We start from the raw sequence: 18,370 nt of genomic DNA on the forward strand, positions 1-18,370 counted from the left end.
AAGCAATATTTTTCTTTCCTGTTTACCAGGAAACTATTAATTCTTGAAACCAATTCCAATACTTCCATTGGTCAATTTAAAAGCACAGGAAATTTCTCCAAAATATACCCTAACACATGTTTAAATTTTTTTACCACTTAAAATTCTGTTCTTATCTGGTATCTTTTACCTACTTTTGTTTTTATCATCCAATAGTACATATAATGACTAAATGGCTTTACTTCTAGCCATCTAGACTCTAAGAGAACCTGGTTTAGCACTACATACAGACCAATACTATTTGATCATAACTAAAACAAAGACCAATTAAGAACCTGACCTTTTCTCAGACAATGATTTAAAAAGTGAAAAATGCAGTTAATTATTTCAAAGTGTCGAGCCAAGATTCAAACCCAGGTTTGCCTGTCTTCTCAGTCTGTGCTAAACAGTCCACATTTAAATGCCATATTTAAAAAGTATAACAGCAGAACGATCTGAAAAAAGGTCAACAATGAATTACAGTCAATAAGCTAGCTTATAAATATGCATGAGCTGAATGTTTATAGGTACAGACATTAAAAGCTTCATATAATTGATTACGAATAAAACACATAAAGTACAATCCCCAAGAATGTAAATAACTGAACTTTTAAAATTTCACAGGAAATACACTGTATATTATAGTCGCTATAGACAATTAAGAATTATAAATCTTTTAAATTTTATATACATATATATATAAATCAAATATACATATAATATGTACACAGTAAGTCTTCAACGTCATCAATATGTTTCACAACTTTAAGCAAAATGACATAAAACCAATTTCATCATACATTAATTGATATAAACAAGAATCTAAGTTTATCAACGTTCTAACAATGTTATGTGAGGATCTGCTGTGTGTATGTGTGTGCGTATAAATTTCCAGTGTAATTTATGAGAAGGATTTTTTTTAATGGGGAAGGAAGTAAAATTCTTTGGCTTCATTTTAATCTGATTTTCCCTTGATCATACCAAGTTTCAGACCAGGGCTGGTGGTATTATGGATGGGAAGACTACAGGGTGGCTTCCCTGGACTTACTTTCTCTCTGAACTGAGCCACATACCTACAGCCTGGAGAAGCCTTAAGAAGCACTGGATTCCTTTCTATAATTTTACTTTGCTTAGGTAAATAGAGAATAATGTTTTTCTCTCTGCATGCATTATCTGGAAACCTGCAAATGAATTTTGGATCATTATGTACAAACTGATATTCTGGGGTGACAGAAAAAAGATAAAATGGATAGCTTAAATGAACAGAAGACAATGGTATTTTTTTTAAATATCCATAGCATCAAAACAAACCCCAAACAACTTGCTCTCTGGATTTATGCTAATAAAAGTCCTTTCATATTACCTTGCTTTCCCCTGAACCTCTACCTCTGACCCAAAGATCATTACACTGAATTAGAAGTGCTGATAGAAGACCCAGAAAGGAAAAGCAGCCTGTTGATGATCACAATACAGTGAAGGTAAGAAAAAAGACTCAATAACTACTCCAAAAACTTAAATTTATGACTCTGTGATATTGCTTATTTTACTACTGCATGTTATTTAACACAATAACTACTATAGTGTAGTATACTAAGTACCTCTGAGTACCTATAATATCAGGAGTTGGCAAATTACAGCTGCTGGACACGTGTGGCTCACCCACTATTCTTGTAAATAGTTTTATTGGAACATAGCCATGCTCATTAGTTTACATGCGGCCTACGGCCTCTCTTGCACCACAACCACAAAGTTTGGTGATCACAACAGAGACTATGTGGCCCACAAAGCCTAAAATACTTATAATCCGGTCCTTTATAGAAAAAGTTTGCCATCATTTATACTCTATTTCGTGTTTAAACCTAACAACCACCCCATGATAGAGATGAAATCAAACTCACCTTACACAAGAAAATTAAGAAACATACAGAGCTGGAAGGCATCAAAGCCAGAATTTGGAACATTTTTTTTATACATTTAGGATCCTGTCATTAGTCCAATAAGATATACTGACTTTTCATTATTATATTACAATTGTTATTTCCTTGGCTTGTACAATATAGACTGTAATACTGCAGGAGGGTAAAGCTGTGGCTTGCCCTTACGCATCCTCTAGGCACTCTAGAACAGACATAAGGAACCCATATACTTGCTTAACAAATTCATAAATAAATGGCTCTTAAAAGGTCTATTTAATTTACAACCTGCTAGACGCAGTCCCCACTCATAAATATTTTTTTCCAACACTCGGTAAAATTTTATATGTGTGCAAAATTAATTCCTTTGTTTTCTGTGAATTTAAATTCATGAGGCGAAAAATGAGGTATGCAATGCAGCAATACTGTTTTTCAAGAGTACGTTTCAATAAACTTATGTGAAACAACTTCCCTAAAGATGTATTCCAAAAGCATCTTTTTAAGGTCAGTTGGATGAACTGCAAACTGCCTTCCCACTGCTGCCAGACAGTGACACCTGCTGGAAGAGCTAGATGCACAAAGACAGCACAAGGGAATCCCCTAAAGACAGGCTCCCCTGAGAGGACACCACCACACACCAGGACCTCCTGCATCAACATTCTTTTGTTGTTGTAGTTTGTCTGTTTTTGTTTTCTCATATATTTAAAAATATTACTTTGAAATCGTGACACACAGCAGCAGCAACCTGAAGGGAAAAATTTTTTAAAGCAGGCAACTGCTGCAGTGATGAGTTTTTGTTTTTCTTTTTTTTTTTATGATGAAAACATCATTAACAACATGATGTGCCAGAGTTTAATGTTTGTTAACTTAAGGAAATAAACCACAAGACTATCATATCTGTGTCACTCATTAATGATATTAATACTTTATTTTAAATATAAATTCTAAGGCCTATTGTCATTTCATAACGTGCATGGAAATTTTTCTTAAAAGGAATAATGTAGTTTTCTATACAAATCTCAGTGACAAAAATATATTCTACAGGTTTTATTTAGAAAAAAGGTTTTGTTAGTATTTTTATAAAAATCATTTAAATTATTTTTAAAGGTCAGTGTAATACAGGTTTATAACATCATCTTACATACATTATCCTAAATACTTAAACTCTAACAAGAATGTTTCTAGTTATACTTTGCCATGTTGAATGGTTCTTCCAGTCTGGCAGTTGAGGGCATGTATTAACATTCCTAGCATTGAAGTCCAGCATTCTGTTGACAAAAACATTCTTTGGATCAAGGCATGAAAAGCAAATAGCCAGCAGCAAGATTTTTGATACAAAAGGTGAAAAAGTATTCACTAATACCCCAAGAACCCAGGACAAAATTCCTAAGACTATATAATTTTGCATGGCAAAAATACAGACCATGTGCGGCTGAGCTGGAGGGACTTCATGAGCACATACTATAATTACAGCTTAAGTTGCTAGTTTTGAACTAAATGGAAACTTCCCTAAAATGCTAAATGTCTGAGTTTTAATTTCCTCTGCTTAATTCAAAATAAATGTTTCCCAACATCTCTAAATTTGATTCATTTGAAAATTAGAACAGGAATTCATCTGCTAACGGGAAAAACAGGTAACCATACAGCCCACTGTTGCTAAGGGTAGCACCTTTAATAGCACTCTTTATTAGCCAGAGAACATGCACATCATGCCGATGAATGACAGTCTAGGTATTATGTGGTTGGCACAGTAGAGAATGGGTTTAGGATCCTCAAAAAAAGACTGAAGATAATGCCAGGAAAAGAACTACTTATGTGAAATAGAAATAAACCAGGAGTAAAACTTCACTGAAAACAAATGAAAAAAGGCAGACGTAAAGTAATAACTAAAAACAAACAGCATAAAAAGACTTGGATTTTTCCCAGAAAGCCATAAGCTGACCAAGACATTACCAAATGGTAATGATCTTTATGAAAGAAATATTATGGTGGGATACTTTGTAGCAATACTCTCTGGTCTTTAGCGAATATTTAATCAATTTTTGTTGAAGGAATGAAAGCTCAGAGATGGTATTTTTTGGTGACCATGTGCTACAGAAAAGAGCGATTAAATGATCAAATCCCCAAATGTGTCCGGTAAACCTAAAAACACTATTCTTAGGTTTCTGGGTGCTGTTCTGCAAAGTTTGGCAGGGGCTAGATTAAAATCCTGTCTCAAATAACACCGTGGTAGTTTTTTTTTCTTTAAAAAGATTTACCCCATTTCCCAGATGTGTGAGATAATCAAGATTTAAATATATGTAGCAAGTTCTTGCATATCCTGTTAGCACTGATTAGGTATATGTGACTTTCATAAAAGTGTGCCGAATCTAACAGTTCTTTTTAAGGTACTGAAAGACTCCACTAGTGAAATAATTACCACATTTTTAATATAAAATATGAAGTGTGGCTATCAAAACTAATTAGGAATTTTATTCACTATTCTCTAGAAGACATCACAAATTTTCACACTGTTCAAAGACTTGATGTTTTATAATACTGGTTTCCTAAAGGACATGTGGCTCCTAAATCTGGCTACTCATTTTTCTTTTATTATTTAGTTGGCATCTGTAACCTATTAGCATAATTAAAGGACAAATTTCAATAGTGTTCAGGAAAACCTAGGTGATAAAGGATACTCAGCTGATAGCGTTTTCTGTTATTTCAGACATTAACTTTTCATACAGCCAGACCAAATGACCCTTGATAAGTGCAACTGTGGAGGTATAATGAAAGGCATCTGAAAAGCCACTGTAATCACTACTTTTTGGAATGAAGGTAAGAAAACAAACTGTGGTAACTGCTGTGGCATCTCATCATTTTTCTGAATGTTTATTGTAGACATGAAACAAATGGAATCCCAGTGTGGCTTCTAGGAGTGTACTGTGCAGCAGGCTTAATATCAGATTTACATTAGATTAAGAATATGAGAAATAATATCATGACCCCAGGATCCCACAAAAGCATTTCATAAAACTGTTCACCACAATGGAGGGTATGTGTGAAAAGACCCTACACTGCACAGTGCAATTTTATCACTTATTTTCATTTATTGGGCCAGGAAAATGGAGAATACACTGTCAGGCAGGAATCTCAATATGGGTAGAGGATCTCATGTGGCAGCTGGTCTCAGAACTACTGCTATGAGCCTGATTGCTAAAGTAGGGAGCTTGCCCTGTGTGATCAGGAAGTGGGGAAACTGACCAGCCTCTAAACCCCAGAGCTTTGTTCTACCAGTAGATGTACATTTCAAAACTTAAAACTATAGTATTTGAAAATATTTATTTTCCTTTCTAATTTTTTAAGTCAGCACTTCATCTGTGATTTGTATCTAAATTAAACATGTCACACATGCTGCTGATACTTATAACATTCTTATGAAATTGATAAAAGCAAAATTTTAAAATATATACAGAAACATTGAAGTAGAAATAAATCAAGTCCTATCTCTTATGATACTCTATTCTATGAAGAAAATTCTATACCATATTGATGCTGGGCCAGAACAGCAATTAATTCCAGGGGAAATATAATATATGGAGAGTAAGATGTCTAAATTATTCATTATACATTTATACATATACATACAAAACTGGATGTCACAAAGGAAAAACCATACCAGACTTTCTACCTAACTTATAAACTCTATCTTGTGGAGAATGAGGGATGTTGAAGCACTGAGGTACTTTTTAATAAAAACACCCCTCCAGAAAAAAGATTTTTGTTCTATGATATTATTTATTATTGTTGTTGCTGAGTGAAATTATCTACTTAATGAAATCATGCACCTTTTAGTCATTACTGTCTAAATTCTCACTACAAAATAAAACAGAAGCAGGGAAAAACAAAACTCTCAGCAATGAGATTCCAGGATCACAGGTTAAAAACCCTATTACCTTTTGTTTCCTTGTTTCAAGAACATTTTAGAAAATAATCTGGATTAAAAATCAGAAATATATGGGCCTAAAGAGGCAATGGCTTTAAATGATACAAAAAAAAAAAAAAATCAGAGTTTCTTAATAAAAAGAACACTATATCACTGAATGTTTACAATACAAATGCTAGAAAAATATCTAAGAGATAATGGTTTTCAAGCACCCAACATCAAGAAATTGGTAAAAACTTTCACAGCAGAGAATGATTATATCTAAGAATAAGTGATTATAGTTTAAACCTAGAATGACTGCTTCCCATGCTAAAATTCCCTAGCATAGTATGACCTGTTCACCACTCCCTTTCCCACGGTACACCCTGTCCAACTCTCTAATTCTACCCCATTCACACCTTTAATGCCCCATTCCTCTTGCCCAATTTCCGGACTTTTGCTCAAACAACTCCTTCAGTCCGGAATGCCTGCCTTTCCGTACCCAACTCCTCCATCAACATCTTTTGAAATAAAGCAATATAGGAGTAAGTGAATCTCTTCCCTTTCTTCTGGGATACATTTGGTCGTCCCTCTGAAAACCAGCTAGTCCATCACTGCTCTTTCCATGACCCCAGCCTTGGGAAGTGAACCTTGCCAAGTCTGAGTGCACTCTAACTTCACAGCCATGGGCAAAGAGCTCCTGGGGGTAATGACTGTGCCCTGAAGTGCTAAAAAAAATAAATAAAAGAAATCTAAAAGACAATAAACATTTCTTCTCTGAAATCATTGGGAAAAAAAAATAGATTTTTATGAATCTGGAGAGATCATTACCGAGATGCAAAAATGAAATAGTCAGATAAATTATATTCTAGTCTTCTGAGCCAATGACCAAAAAAGAAATTACTAAACAAATGCCTTCATCACTTTAACCATACCCATATCAACCATGGCCATATCATATAAACACTACTTTTGGGTAAAGGCATTAAATACTGTATTATAGCTACCATTTGACTTTAGTAAAGGAATTAGATGGATAACTAATATGTCAAAATCAAAAAATAATCTTGAATGATTTCCAGACAGATTATAAGTCATTTGTTCCCAGTCATCTACTCAATCAATAAGTATTTACTACTACCTACTACTTGCTAGGCACAATCCTAAGGCACTGGACATACAACAGTAAACACAATAAAATCCCTGTCCTCACATCTGGTGGCAATAAGTGCCATAAGGAAAAATAACAGGATAGGGAGCATAAGTAATGCTGGCAGTAGAGAGTGAGGTGCTCTTTTTTTTTCTTTTTTTTTAAATAGGTTCAAGAAGTCCTCACTGGTAGGGAGACATCTGAGTTAAGAAGAGCAATGAGGAGATGATGGGATAAGTCTTGCAATATCTGATAGAGGGCATTTCAAAGACAGCAAACAAGTGCAAAGGCAAGGCAGGAGCCTGTTGAGTGTGTTCAATAAAGAGCAAGGAGATCAGTATGGCTGCAGTTGAGTGAGCAAGGGAGGCAGAGAGATGGTGGTGAGGAAGGGTGATTGGGACTGGAGAGCTCAGAGGGCACAGTGGATCACTGCTCTGAAGGAGACAAGAAACCACTGGAGGGTTTTAAGCAAAGTAATGACATAATTTTTTAAAAATCACTTTGGTGGCTATGTTAAAACATAGGGGTTGAACCACAGAGACCAGTCAGGGGCTACTACAAGCAATTTAGTAAAGATGATAGTAGCTTTGACCAGGGTTGAGTGGCAAAGGGTAGTTAAAAGCGGTTGGATTCTGAACACATTTTGAAGGAAAAGCAGAAATGTGCTCTGTGGACTGGAGGCAAAATGCGGATATCAAGGATGACTTCAAGATTTCTGGTCTAGCAGCTGGAAGGATGAGAGAGGACTATAGGGGAAGGTGCTTCTTAGAGGCAAGAAGTAAATCAGGAGTTTGGACAATGTCAAACTTGAAATGCCCATCAGACATCTAAGTGGTGATGGTGAGTAGGCAGATGGATATATACGGTACTTAAAGTCATTAGACTATATGAACATAGACAGAAAAGACATTAGAGATCACAGCCATGGGGAACTACATTTAGATGCTAGGGAGATGAGGAAGGAGAAGCCAGCCAAGGAGACTAAAGAATAGCCAGTATATTCTTAGACCAGAAAAGAGTATACCCTCCAGGCACAAAGCATCATGTTACAGGCTTCTGGGCACTGTCCCCTTACATACAGAAGTCTGAAAAATTGCTAAGCAAAATCGCATCTCTACCATCAATTTGCTGGCATGAAACTTCTTTTTAAAGAATAAGATCCAACCGTGGGATAGTAATCAAGAAAACACACATAAAGGCAGCAGACTATCATCCATAAAACTGGCCCAAAATTTAGATTCTTACAGTATTAGGTATGGTTAAGGATGTGCAGAAATGAAAAGTCTCCTCTGGAGAAAAATTTAAAACTATAAAGCAAAACTAATTTTCTAAGTATCTATATATGCGGTGGTACTGTTGATGCAAATCTAAGAATAAAATAAACAAAACCACATACTATTTATAGATATATACACGCTCATTAAATGAACTGAAAGGAAAACCCTTAAATGCAGTTAGTGTTTGCCTGGGGTGGGAAGGACTGGCAATGGCGAGTAAGGAAAGCTACGCCTAATATGTCATGCCTTACTCAGTTTGTTTTTTCAAGTATACATTGAATTTATGAAAAAGACTTGAAACAGATGTGAGAAAGTATTTATAATCAGCAATTCTGGTGTGAATACATGAGTGCGGATAATACAATTCTTTGTAATCTTTTTGTATTTAAAGAAAATCTCAAAATATTTTTTTTAAAAGAACAAAAGCAGAAAAGGAAAACAAGACAATCTGTTTAAAACAACAAATATTTACTATATTCATACCTACATTCCAAGCCTATAATAAAGCAAAAGTAAAGGAATATATTGTTGGTGTATTAATAAGGAATAAGTAGGCCTCTAGTATGACATTGTACTTAGCTAATGCTAATTCACTATTCGAAAAAGTGAAACAATTCAAGTACACTATCCATAAATACAGTAGTTTAAAAAATTAAACAGAAAAACAGGTAAAACTACCTAGTTTTATCAGAAGATCTAATCTGAATAGAGAATTAGGCTATAAAGTTTGAGTTAGAATCAAAGACTTGCATCAAGTGCTTCTGGAACGAGACAAGAAATATTAAAATGAATGAATAGATATGTAAGTGCGTCAGCCACCCAGCTGATCTAAACAATGCATGATAATTAACGAAAACCATAATTAATTCTCCTAGGCAAATTTAGTATACAAGTACTACCTTTCCTTAACAAGTGAGAAGAATCTACAGACATTAATTTTTTTATATAATTTCTCTTCTTGAAGTAAAACATATAAGAGTAGATATGATGATAATAACACCTTTTATACTTACACTTTTTTCAGACATCAGTATTTCATACTGTAACCTCTATTTTCTGCCTTTTCTAGTCTGTAGGTAATAAATATACTTAGTGAAACTGCCACTAATTTTTCCTAGCTTTTTACTTCTGAATTGCTCAATACAACAGCAATAAAGCAAATAAATAGAATGATTTTTTTTTAATTTAAATAGTTAGGGTGGTTAATTTATTGCATGATTACTAAAAGCAGAAAATAAATTGGATGAACTGTTTATATTATAAGTGAATTGCAGAAAAATTAATTTTATTAAATGTGTAAGTGTCTTTAAATGAAGACAATGACAAAGAATTAAATTCCTAGCAATTAAAAAATCAGCTTTTATATGTGGAATCAAAAAAACAAAACAAAACAAAAAGACCCATAGAAAGACATCTGATTTGTGGTTACCAGAGGCAGGGCATGAAGGGAGAAGGAACTGGAGGAAGGTGGACAAAAGGCACAAAGCTCCGGTTACAAGATAAATAAGTACCAGGGGTGTGATGTGCAGCGTGGTAACTACAGTTACTACCACTGTACGTATGTGTGAAAGTTAAGAGAGTAAATACTAAAAGTTCTCATCACGAGAGAAAAATTTTTCTTTCTTTTTTTGCTTTCTCTTTTTATTGTATTTATATGAGATAATGGATGCTACCTAACTTACTGCGGCAATCATTTCATAATATATGTGTTATAGCATTGTGCTGTACACCTTATACAGTGATGTATGTTATGTCTGTTATATCTCACTAGAACTAGAAAAAAAAATCATCTTTTTAATAAACAGATTCCTAGAACAAAAATGTTACATATGTTAATAGTGTATGTGCTTTCAAATCCTAATATCATCTTCAATATATATCAAATTGTGTATAAAACATTAAAAAGTTCCTTACTGTCCTAAATTTGTTATGACTATCTTTTCCTTCTTTTAAGAGTACATCAGTTTATTCTCCCTCAGAAAGGGTTAAAGGCAGTCCCTTTGTGTGCTTACAAAAATAAATCATATCAACTATACCACTTGAGATGTGAGTCATTTCTCTAGCATATTTAGAAATAAATTCAGGCTGATTCATTTACTGTGTTGCTGTTTGTCAGATGGAATTAGACGCATCTGATTTTTTACCTCTATTTTCAATGATGTCCTTACCATTTTCTCTTTGGAAATTTTCTCTACATTAAACTAATACGTATTAAGTGAAACAAAGCAAGTAGGTAAATGTTTAATGTAGGACGTTTTTCAAAAAAGCAGTAGGACAACTTTTTCCTTTAGCCTAACTTTTTTGTTGATAAATTCTGGGGTTTTAAAAAAAGGTCTAACTATAAAAAAAGGAGTAATTCTATTCTCTAATTAGTCAGAACAGATGAACAGGTTTACTATTCCTCAAAATTGGTTAGAGATAAATACTTATATTTGTTGTTGAGTTGACGTTGTTAAGAAAACAACCAGTTAACTTTTTCAAAATAAACATTTTGGGGAGGAAAGCAAATTTCTTATTCCACAAATACTTGCAGAGCAGCTGCTTTATGCAAGGCACAGTGCTAATGGCTATGGGTGAAGCAAATATTATTCAGTCATCAATTCTGCTCGTAATATGCTTAAGAACCTCAGTAGGGAGGTAAGGTAAGCATGTAAATAGTCCCAAAATAAGGTAGAAAGAGACCCAATACTTTTAGAGATGACACTCTAAAATAGAGTTCAGAAAAGGGAAAAATTGCTTCCCACAAGTAGTGTGAGAAGGAAAAATCAGAGAAGGCTTCATGATGGCGGTGGAGTTGAGCTGGATCTTAGGGAAAGTAAGACTTTGATCAGTGAAGACTGGGAGCCAAGTTTGCATGGAGATTGAGGGTGGGGGTTTTACGGGAAGGTTGTATAAGTAGAGAGCCGGATCAATGTCATGTAAGCAGGAAATTTAAGCATTAGGGTAGGTAACCAAAGAAATGAGAAATAAGAAGTAGGTATGCACCAGAATACAAAGGACTTTGAAGATATAAGATCAAGTGGCTCATACTTTATCTGGTAGGCAAATGGAAACCAATGAAAGGCTTGGAGCAGAGGAGTTGTATGATCAGACACATGCTTCAGTAAGATTAATTTAACATTAGTGGGGACAGATGGATAGGAAGAAAGACAAATTAGAGACGAGCAAACTGATTAGGAGTCTACTGCATAGTATAAGAGATAATGAAAGTAGGAACACTAAGCAGTATCAGTGGGAATGGAAAGAAGAGTATGGATGCAACAAAATAGTACATTGTAAATAGCATTTATGAAAAATATGGAATAAAGCCTTACCTGATTCTTCTGTATCTTGTTCATCTATTAAACCTACTGAGACGCCTAAATCCACACATTTCTTGCTATGTGTCTTGGACTTCATGTGTTTTGTCAGATTTCCTTAAGGGAAAAGAATGTTTACTAAGCTTACATAGTATTATTTTGCTATCGCATTTGTCAACACTGGCAAATTCCATTCCTATTTCAAGTGAAAGTATAGATTCTGGTTATACAATTCCAATCACTAAAATTTGGACAAAAGAAAATAGTGGTACCTTTTGATTTATTAGTAATAGTTTTTCAAATCTGCCTCCTCTACTTTGATAATGGCTACTTTTGCCTTACAGTTTCTATTCTCTAGTCCTTATTTACTTCTTCAAACATTTTATACATACTTAAAGTCCCTTTCAGACAGCTAAGGTCTGTAGTTCCAAGAGTCCAAATTCTCCATCAGTTATGTCTGCTGGATCTCCCTCGCAATATTTTGTTTCCTTGCATGTTTTTTAGTTTTTATTGTAACATTTCCATGGGTCAATTTTTTGATTGCTTCTGCCTGGGACCTTCATGATTTCACACCGCTGACTCTGGACCAGGTTTATTGTTGTTGTTGTTGTTGTTTTTACAGTATATGTACAGGGTTTTGCTTTTGAGCAAATAGCCTTCCCCTCTTCACGGTCCAAAGCCACTGGACAAAAGAGCCAGGCTTCTTTCAGAGGCCTCAGACTCAACTCCAACATTAACATTAAAACCTCAAGTCTGTAGGCACATATCTGACTTTAACGTCCCTATGGTCTTTTTATTATTATTATTTTTAATATCTGTTCACCATGCTAGCTTAGAGTGTCTTTTTTATTTTTAGTACTTGGGAATTTGTCTTTTTAAATTTTGAGCTTAACTATTAAAAACTGTATCTGGTTGTTGTTTTATTAAAAACAGTAATTCTGTATGTTTGAATCATAAGAAATAATTACCTGCATAATTGCACTTCACCATATTGACTAGAAATCTCACAGTGTTATTTCTAAAGTTGTGATTCCTCAGGCAGCTGTTGTATGAACAAACCGCTATAAGTATGACCAGGCTAAGTGGGAACCACTGGGCAAGCTTGCTACAAGTGGATCATGAATGCAGGAGGAGAGCTCAGATTTTTCTGAGGATATCAAGCACCCTGAGTGGATAATGCCATACACATGCAAAATTTCCAACAAGGGAAAATCATCTCTTTTGACAAAATAAATAAAATCTAATACTGAGTTTGGTCAGCAGGGCAAATTATTATTCGAGAATAATTAGATGAGCTAAAAATGTCTGAATCATTGGTCCAGATTTGGTGCTTGCAGTGGTTGAAGGACCTGCAAAATAGTTATGTTTACAGAGCCTCAATTCCACTAAAAATGCAATAAGCCCATGGAACTGGTCACATTGTTCAAGCCCTTTCCTGCACTAGATTGTATGTGCTGCATCCCAGAGCCTTGTGCTTTAGGGGTTGAAGTGTAAGAGGATGCCAAGGCCAGATATTGTTCAAGATTCAACAAACTCTAATCTTTGTGATTCTAGGGATAATACCTGGCTTAAAGAGCTTGGCCATGTCTCTGACATTTACTTTAAATATATGTAAAAAATAAAATATAAAGCAAATATGGCAAAAATATTAATAACTATTAAAAGTGGACAGGTATACTGGTGGTGTTCATTATACAAATCTCTTCTGCATGCTTCAGAATTTTCACATTAAAAAGTTATAAAAAATGGTTTGGCAATGTTAATGTGGTTGAAATTTCTACTTATAAGTCAAAATACTTTCTAGTGTCATAACAATATTACCAAATTACAAGGTCCCCAACAAGTTCCTTTCAAAAGGCTTTTGTTCTCTAAATAGATAGCCACAGAAGCTTATTTCCTTTCTAAAAAGTTAATATGTAATTGTAATGAGGCAAATTTGAGAATATGAGCATATTTCCATATAACTTGAGCTATTACTATTAACCAACTTCATAAATAATTTAAAATAGACAAAAAATTTGCATTTTAAATATGCATGTTAAAATGCAAATATCCTGTAGCAATGCTATAAACTTTGTGAATTAATTTAATAGATAAGTTTTTCAACAGATTTAATAAATATTAATCTAAATCCTCTGGAAAGCATGAGTGATTATGTTTCTAGGTTCCTATAGCTACATATAGAGACTAGCTTTCTATGACATAAATGGGACTAAATCCTGTAGAGATGCTAGCTCATTGTGTATTTTCTGCTGACTTTTAAAGCAGAATAGTGAAAACAAACCAATTATTTTGAAAATGTATTCATAAAATAAACTAAGAGGACAAATGCTGATGTATAGATTTATAAGCATTACTATCAGAAGCATCAATTTCGAACACTACATCATTCTCTTGATAATATTTTGCTGTCTTTACATACATATACCCATATGTACACACACACGCACGCACACACACCACTATTACTTTCTGTTAATAACTGGATACAATGAATAAGAAGTAGAGGTGAACTGGCTAGGACAACAATGCAAACCAGAGTAGGGCAAAATCTATAGCCTAATCTTAAAATAAGCCTATTAATTATTTAGCTACCCTGAAAAGGTACTATGGAATCTGTTTTACATATATTTACAAAAGGTAGACTGCTACAAGGAAGATGACCATAAAAAAAAGACAAGTGTCATGCCAGGAATAGGGAAATACTGAATTTCTAATATTTTCTTCACCAGTCTCCTTAACTAGGGAAGCTTTCTTCAAATTAATATTTATCATATAATTCCAATGAATTATCTAACAAAACAAAAAATTTAATGTAAATTCAGATATGCAGCATATTACAAAATGAAAGACATGAAAACTGCTAACATATAATGATCACTTTTCAGGGGTCACTGTGCCCCCTGTCCACCATTTAGTAAACATTTATCTAAAATTTTGCATGGTGTTATTTTAAATTATTTTGCTAAAATTAACACTTGGTGATTCATAATATTTTTCTTTGCCAAGAAATCTCTGTAGTTGGTTTTCCACAACTAAGTTTTCCTTCCTTTCTTGCCTTTATTTTATAAACGTGTATTTTTTTTTAACTATCCTGTTTCCTTTCCCTCCTTCTATTGAGAAATACCCATTTCATATTATACCTTGATCCTCTTTTCTTGGTAACATCATTCTTTACTTGGTAATCTTTTACTAGTTATACTGGCCTATATTACTGGTCTCCTGGTCTCACAGTAAAAATAGAAATTTCTTAATCAGAATCAAAACCAGTGAACAAGCAATAAATTAGGTTAAAATATCAAAGCACTTTATCTTATCAAAGCACAAGACCAGGAAAATCATCTTGAAATCCACCTTCTATTTCTCAAAATGAAGTTCCACATCACAATCAAAGGACTAAATAAATTACTTTTCCTTTCAAGTCTTCGTGATTTTGATTTCTTGAAACTTTTAAAAAACATTCAATACTACCCGAAGAACAGTTTTCATTTTTTTTCCGTATCATTCTTGTTTCAGGTACTATTGGCAGGTAAGAACTACTTTGATGCTACTTAGTCGCTACATATTCTAACTCTCTTTAAATGCCAATAAATACTAGCCAAAAAAGGTAACAAATTTTGCTAAAGAGTTGATCAATCTTTAAGTCAAAAAACTGCATAAAACAATATAATCAGAAAAAAGCAAATAACTCAAAATAGATAAAAAATAATCAAATTTTTTTTGCAGATGTAATCCTTTCAGACTGATCATTTAATGATTACATTACTTTGTTTTAGAAATATTCTTACTTTTTAAAGGGTGTTATATGAAATTAAAGTATCAAGTAACGAATTTTTATATAATGATTCATGAACAAGGAGCCTAATGGAGAAAGCAAACAGTTTATGGTAGTGTATTCATTATATGTAATAGGAAATTTGTAGAGGGTAAAATTATTTTAACTATAATAAAGCCTTACAATTTAAATAACATATAAAGAATACAGAAAGAGCACTAAATATAATTTTAATGACTAGTTCTGAGATGTATAAATGTTATATAGTACAAAAGTTAGAAAATTTTTGAAGCTGAAATTCAACAAAATTTGGGTAAAAAATACATCATAGAAAAGAAAAAGAAATGGCTGCATGCCTAAAATTAGATAAAACATGAATGCAATCATTATAAGTTCACTGCAGTTATTATTTAAAATTTTTCAATCTTTTAACACTGAAGTACATTTACATGTGATCATGAACATTTCTTTTTCTTCTTCAGCCCCTAGTACGTACTTTTGAAAATGTATTTGTCATCATGTTATGCAATTGTAATTTGGGGAGTAAAATAAAAAAGGGCAGTTGCTCCTTCTAAAATGTTATATTTATTATATACTAAAAGCATGTTATTAAAAAATTTTTTCCCAAGAGGTCTAGAAACATATAAAGAAAAAAGACTATAATGTTGACAAGATGTAATTTATATTAATCTATTTAAGTTACCGCATTTTTGGTCAAAAATATGTAAAGTTGAGTCTTAGCTCTACTAACTCAATGCATATAAAAAGGACTATGAAGTGATGTCATCTCATACCTTTCGTCTTAAAGGAGAAGTTACAGTAAGTGCAGTGGTAGGGGCGGACATCTGTGTGGGTTCGTATGTGTTTCTTTAACATACTAGGTTTCTTACAACGTATTCCACATTCTTCACAAATGTACTTTCCTCTTCCCCTGCCTCGGACATATACATACTCTTCATTTGATTTATATCTAATTTGAAAAAAAAGAAATGAATAGGGAGATTGGATACTAAGTCTTTGAGAAAATACTGGTGATTAAAATTCAACCTAAAAATAAACAAGGCACAATTTTTAGACTTAAACAATATAAAGTTTATGTACATACAAGTAACAGAATATTCTAGCTTTTCATATCAGCACTTAATATTCTAATAGGTAATTCTAACCAAACAAATCTTATTCAATACTGGGTTTAATTTTAAAATATTTCCTCTTTAAAGTCATTGGTTTAAAATTTTTCTTTACTGTTAAATTCAATCACAACAACTAAAAGTATTGAAATATTTCTGAGCTTCACTATAACTACAATTGGCTTTTACGTTTTGTTTTTCTCATAACCAAATACACAAAAACATCAAATAGGCACAGTTCACCTTTCCTAGAGCAGGTTTTCCAAGTCATTCTTTATCATAAATCAACATGAAATCCAAGGTTCACTCTGAAAACTTTGTTCTTAGCTGCCTCCTAGAACCTCCAATGTATCCTAAATAGTTATCGTTTTCTTAATCAAAATGGAATTATTTAACATAATACCTAACATATATTGTGCCATGAAGATTCTGTTAATAAGCTGAGAAACTCTGCAACATTTATATAAAATTGGTACTGAAATGTCTTCATTCACATGAAAGCAAATGTACATTTAAAAGGTAAGTTTAAATGTACATTTAAGAAGTAAAATTTGTACTTGCCCTCCATCAAATATTTTAATTCTTCTTGGTTCACTTTTGATTAATGAATTTTCTTTATCTTGCTCACTGTTAATTTCAGAGGCATCTTTATTGCTGAATTCAACTACTGTGGATTTTTGATTACCTAATGCTCTCTGAAAGGAAAAAAAAAAAAGAGAAACTAATTTAATAAAACTGAAAACACAAACATGCTAATGTTTCACTTGGAAAATAAAACAAAGCAGAATACAGTGCATATAGTTAACTTCATAAAATGCATTTCAAGGAAGTAACAGGTTTAAAGGTCATTTGCTTTATCTCCCTGCTTATCTCTACCAAATCTGTCTAAACCACAGCAAACTGATAAATCTTATGCTATTTTAAAATCCCACCACAGTCTACTGACAACCCCAAATAAAAGCCTTCCAATCTCCCACACCCTGGTATTCTGTGAGTTTAACAGAAACTTTTTTTTAATAGACTAAGTATTTCTTCTAATATCTAACCAACCACTCATACTACAGTTTAAGTGTATCTCTTAAAATAATTTTTTCTCTTCAGATGGAAAATGTCTCATACTCCTGAGAAACACAATGAAATCTCCTTCAACTTCAGTGTACTGTAAAGTTAAAGCAAAAGCCCCATTTCCCAATATTTTATTCTCTCCTCCCATTACTTGAAACCATAATTATGTTCCTCTCTGTATCTTAATACTGAAAACTGTGAGACATAGATACAGGTCAACAGATTTTGGTGTGATAATAACTAAATCTCTAGAAAAGGTAATAAACATCGAAATGATAAGCAATATGTATTCTTCCATAGAAACATTATAGTAATACCACCTTAAGATTTTATACAACCACACCATTCACAAGTTTTCTCATTCCTCAGCCCATTCCATGCTCATATATCCTTGTGGGGCAGGCAGCACAGGTGGATCATACCCCAGTAAGGAAGGACACTCAGGTTAAGCCATTTGTCCAAGGTCAAGTGTTAACAGAAAGGCTCAAAGTCTAGTCCTCTGGCCAAATCCGACACAAGGCACAACTTTTCTAATCAAGGGCCTCTTTGTTAAAAAACTCCTTTAAAAAATCATATCACTGTGTAGATAGCTATCATACTAGGATAACTTAATAATAGTAAGTGATGAGAGGGTGTGTGTATCATGGACAGAGGGCTTCTGTGACCTCGGAAAGAGTATCCTGGGAAGCCCCTGTAAAGCCAGGAGTAAAGAAAAGCTGCTGGTCTCAGTTTCTCAAAAAGGTAGTCTGACGATGTAATGACACTGACCCATGACAGGTAAAAACACAACTGTCTCTTTTTCTTTTCCTGGCAAACACATCAGGTTTCCCCACAACGTG

General features: G+C 33.5%; 1 protein-coding gene across 6 annotated transcripts in view; it reads right to left on the bottom strand.

Annotated features, from left to right (window-relative positions):
* The window catches only part of HIVEP1 (human immunodeficiency virus type I enhancer binding protein 1), a 141,337-nt gene that overhangs the window by 11,601 nt on the left and 111,366 nt on the right, over nt 1-18,370 (bottom strand). For 5 of the 6 annotated variants that reach the window (XM_011362894.2, XM_023532270.1, XM_011362895.2 and 2 more), the window contains exons 6-7: nt 16,131-16,306; nt 11,577-11,678 (exon numbers count right to left, since the gene is read on the bottom strand). In XM_011362894.2, the coding sequence (XP_011361196.1) occupies nt 11,577-11,678; nt 16,131-16,306 (278 nt within the window). The remainder of the gene's footprint in view (nt 1-11,576; nt 11,679-16,130; nt 16,307-18,370) is intronic. The other variant, XM_023532271.1, reaches the window with a different exon arrangement.

Source organism: Pteropus vampyrus, unplaced genomic scaffold (assembly GCF_000151845.1).
Source record: "Pteropus vampyrus isolate Shadow unplaced genomic scaffold, Pvam_2.0 Scaffold80, whole genome shotgun sequence".
Taxonomy (NCBI): Eukaryota; Metazoa; Chordata; class Mammalia; order Chiroptera; family Pteropodidae; genus Pteropus; species Pteropus vampyrus.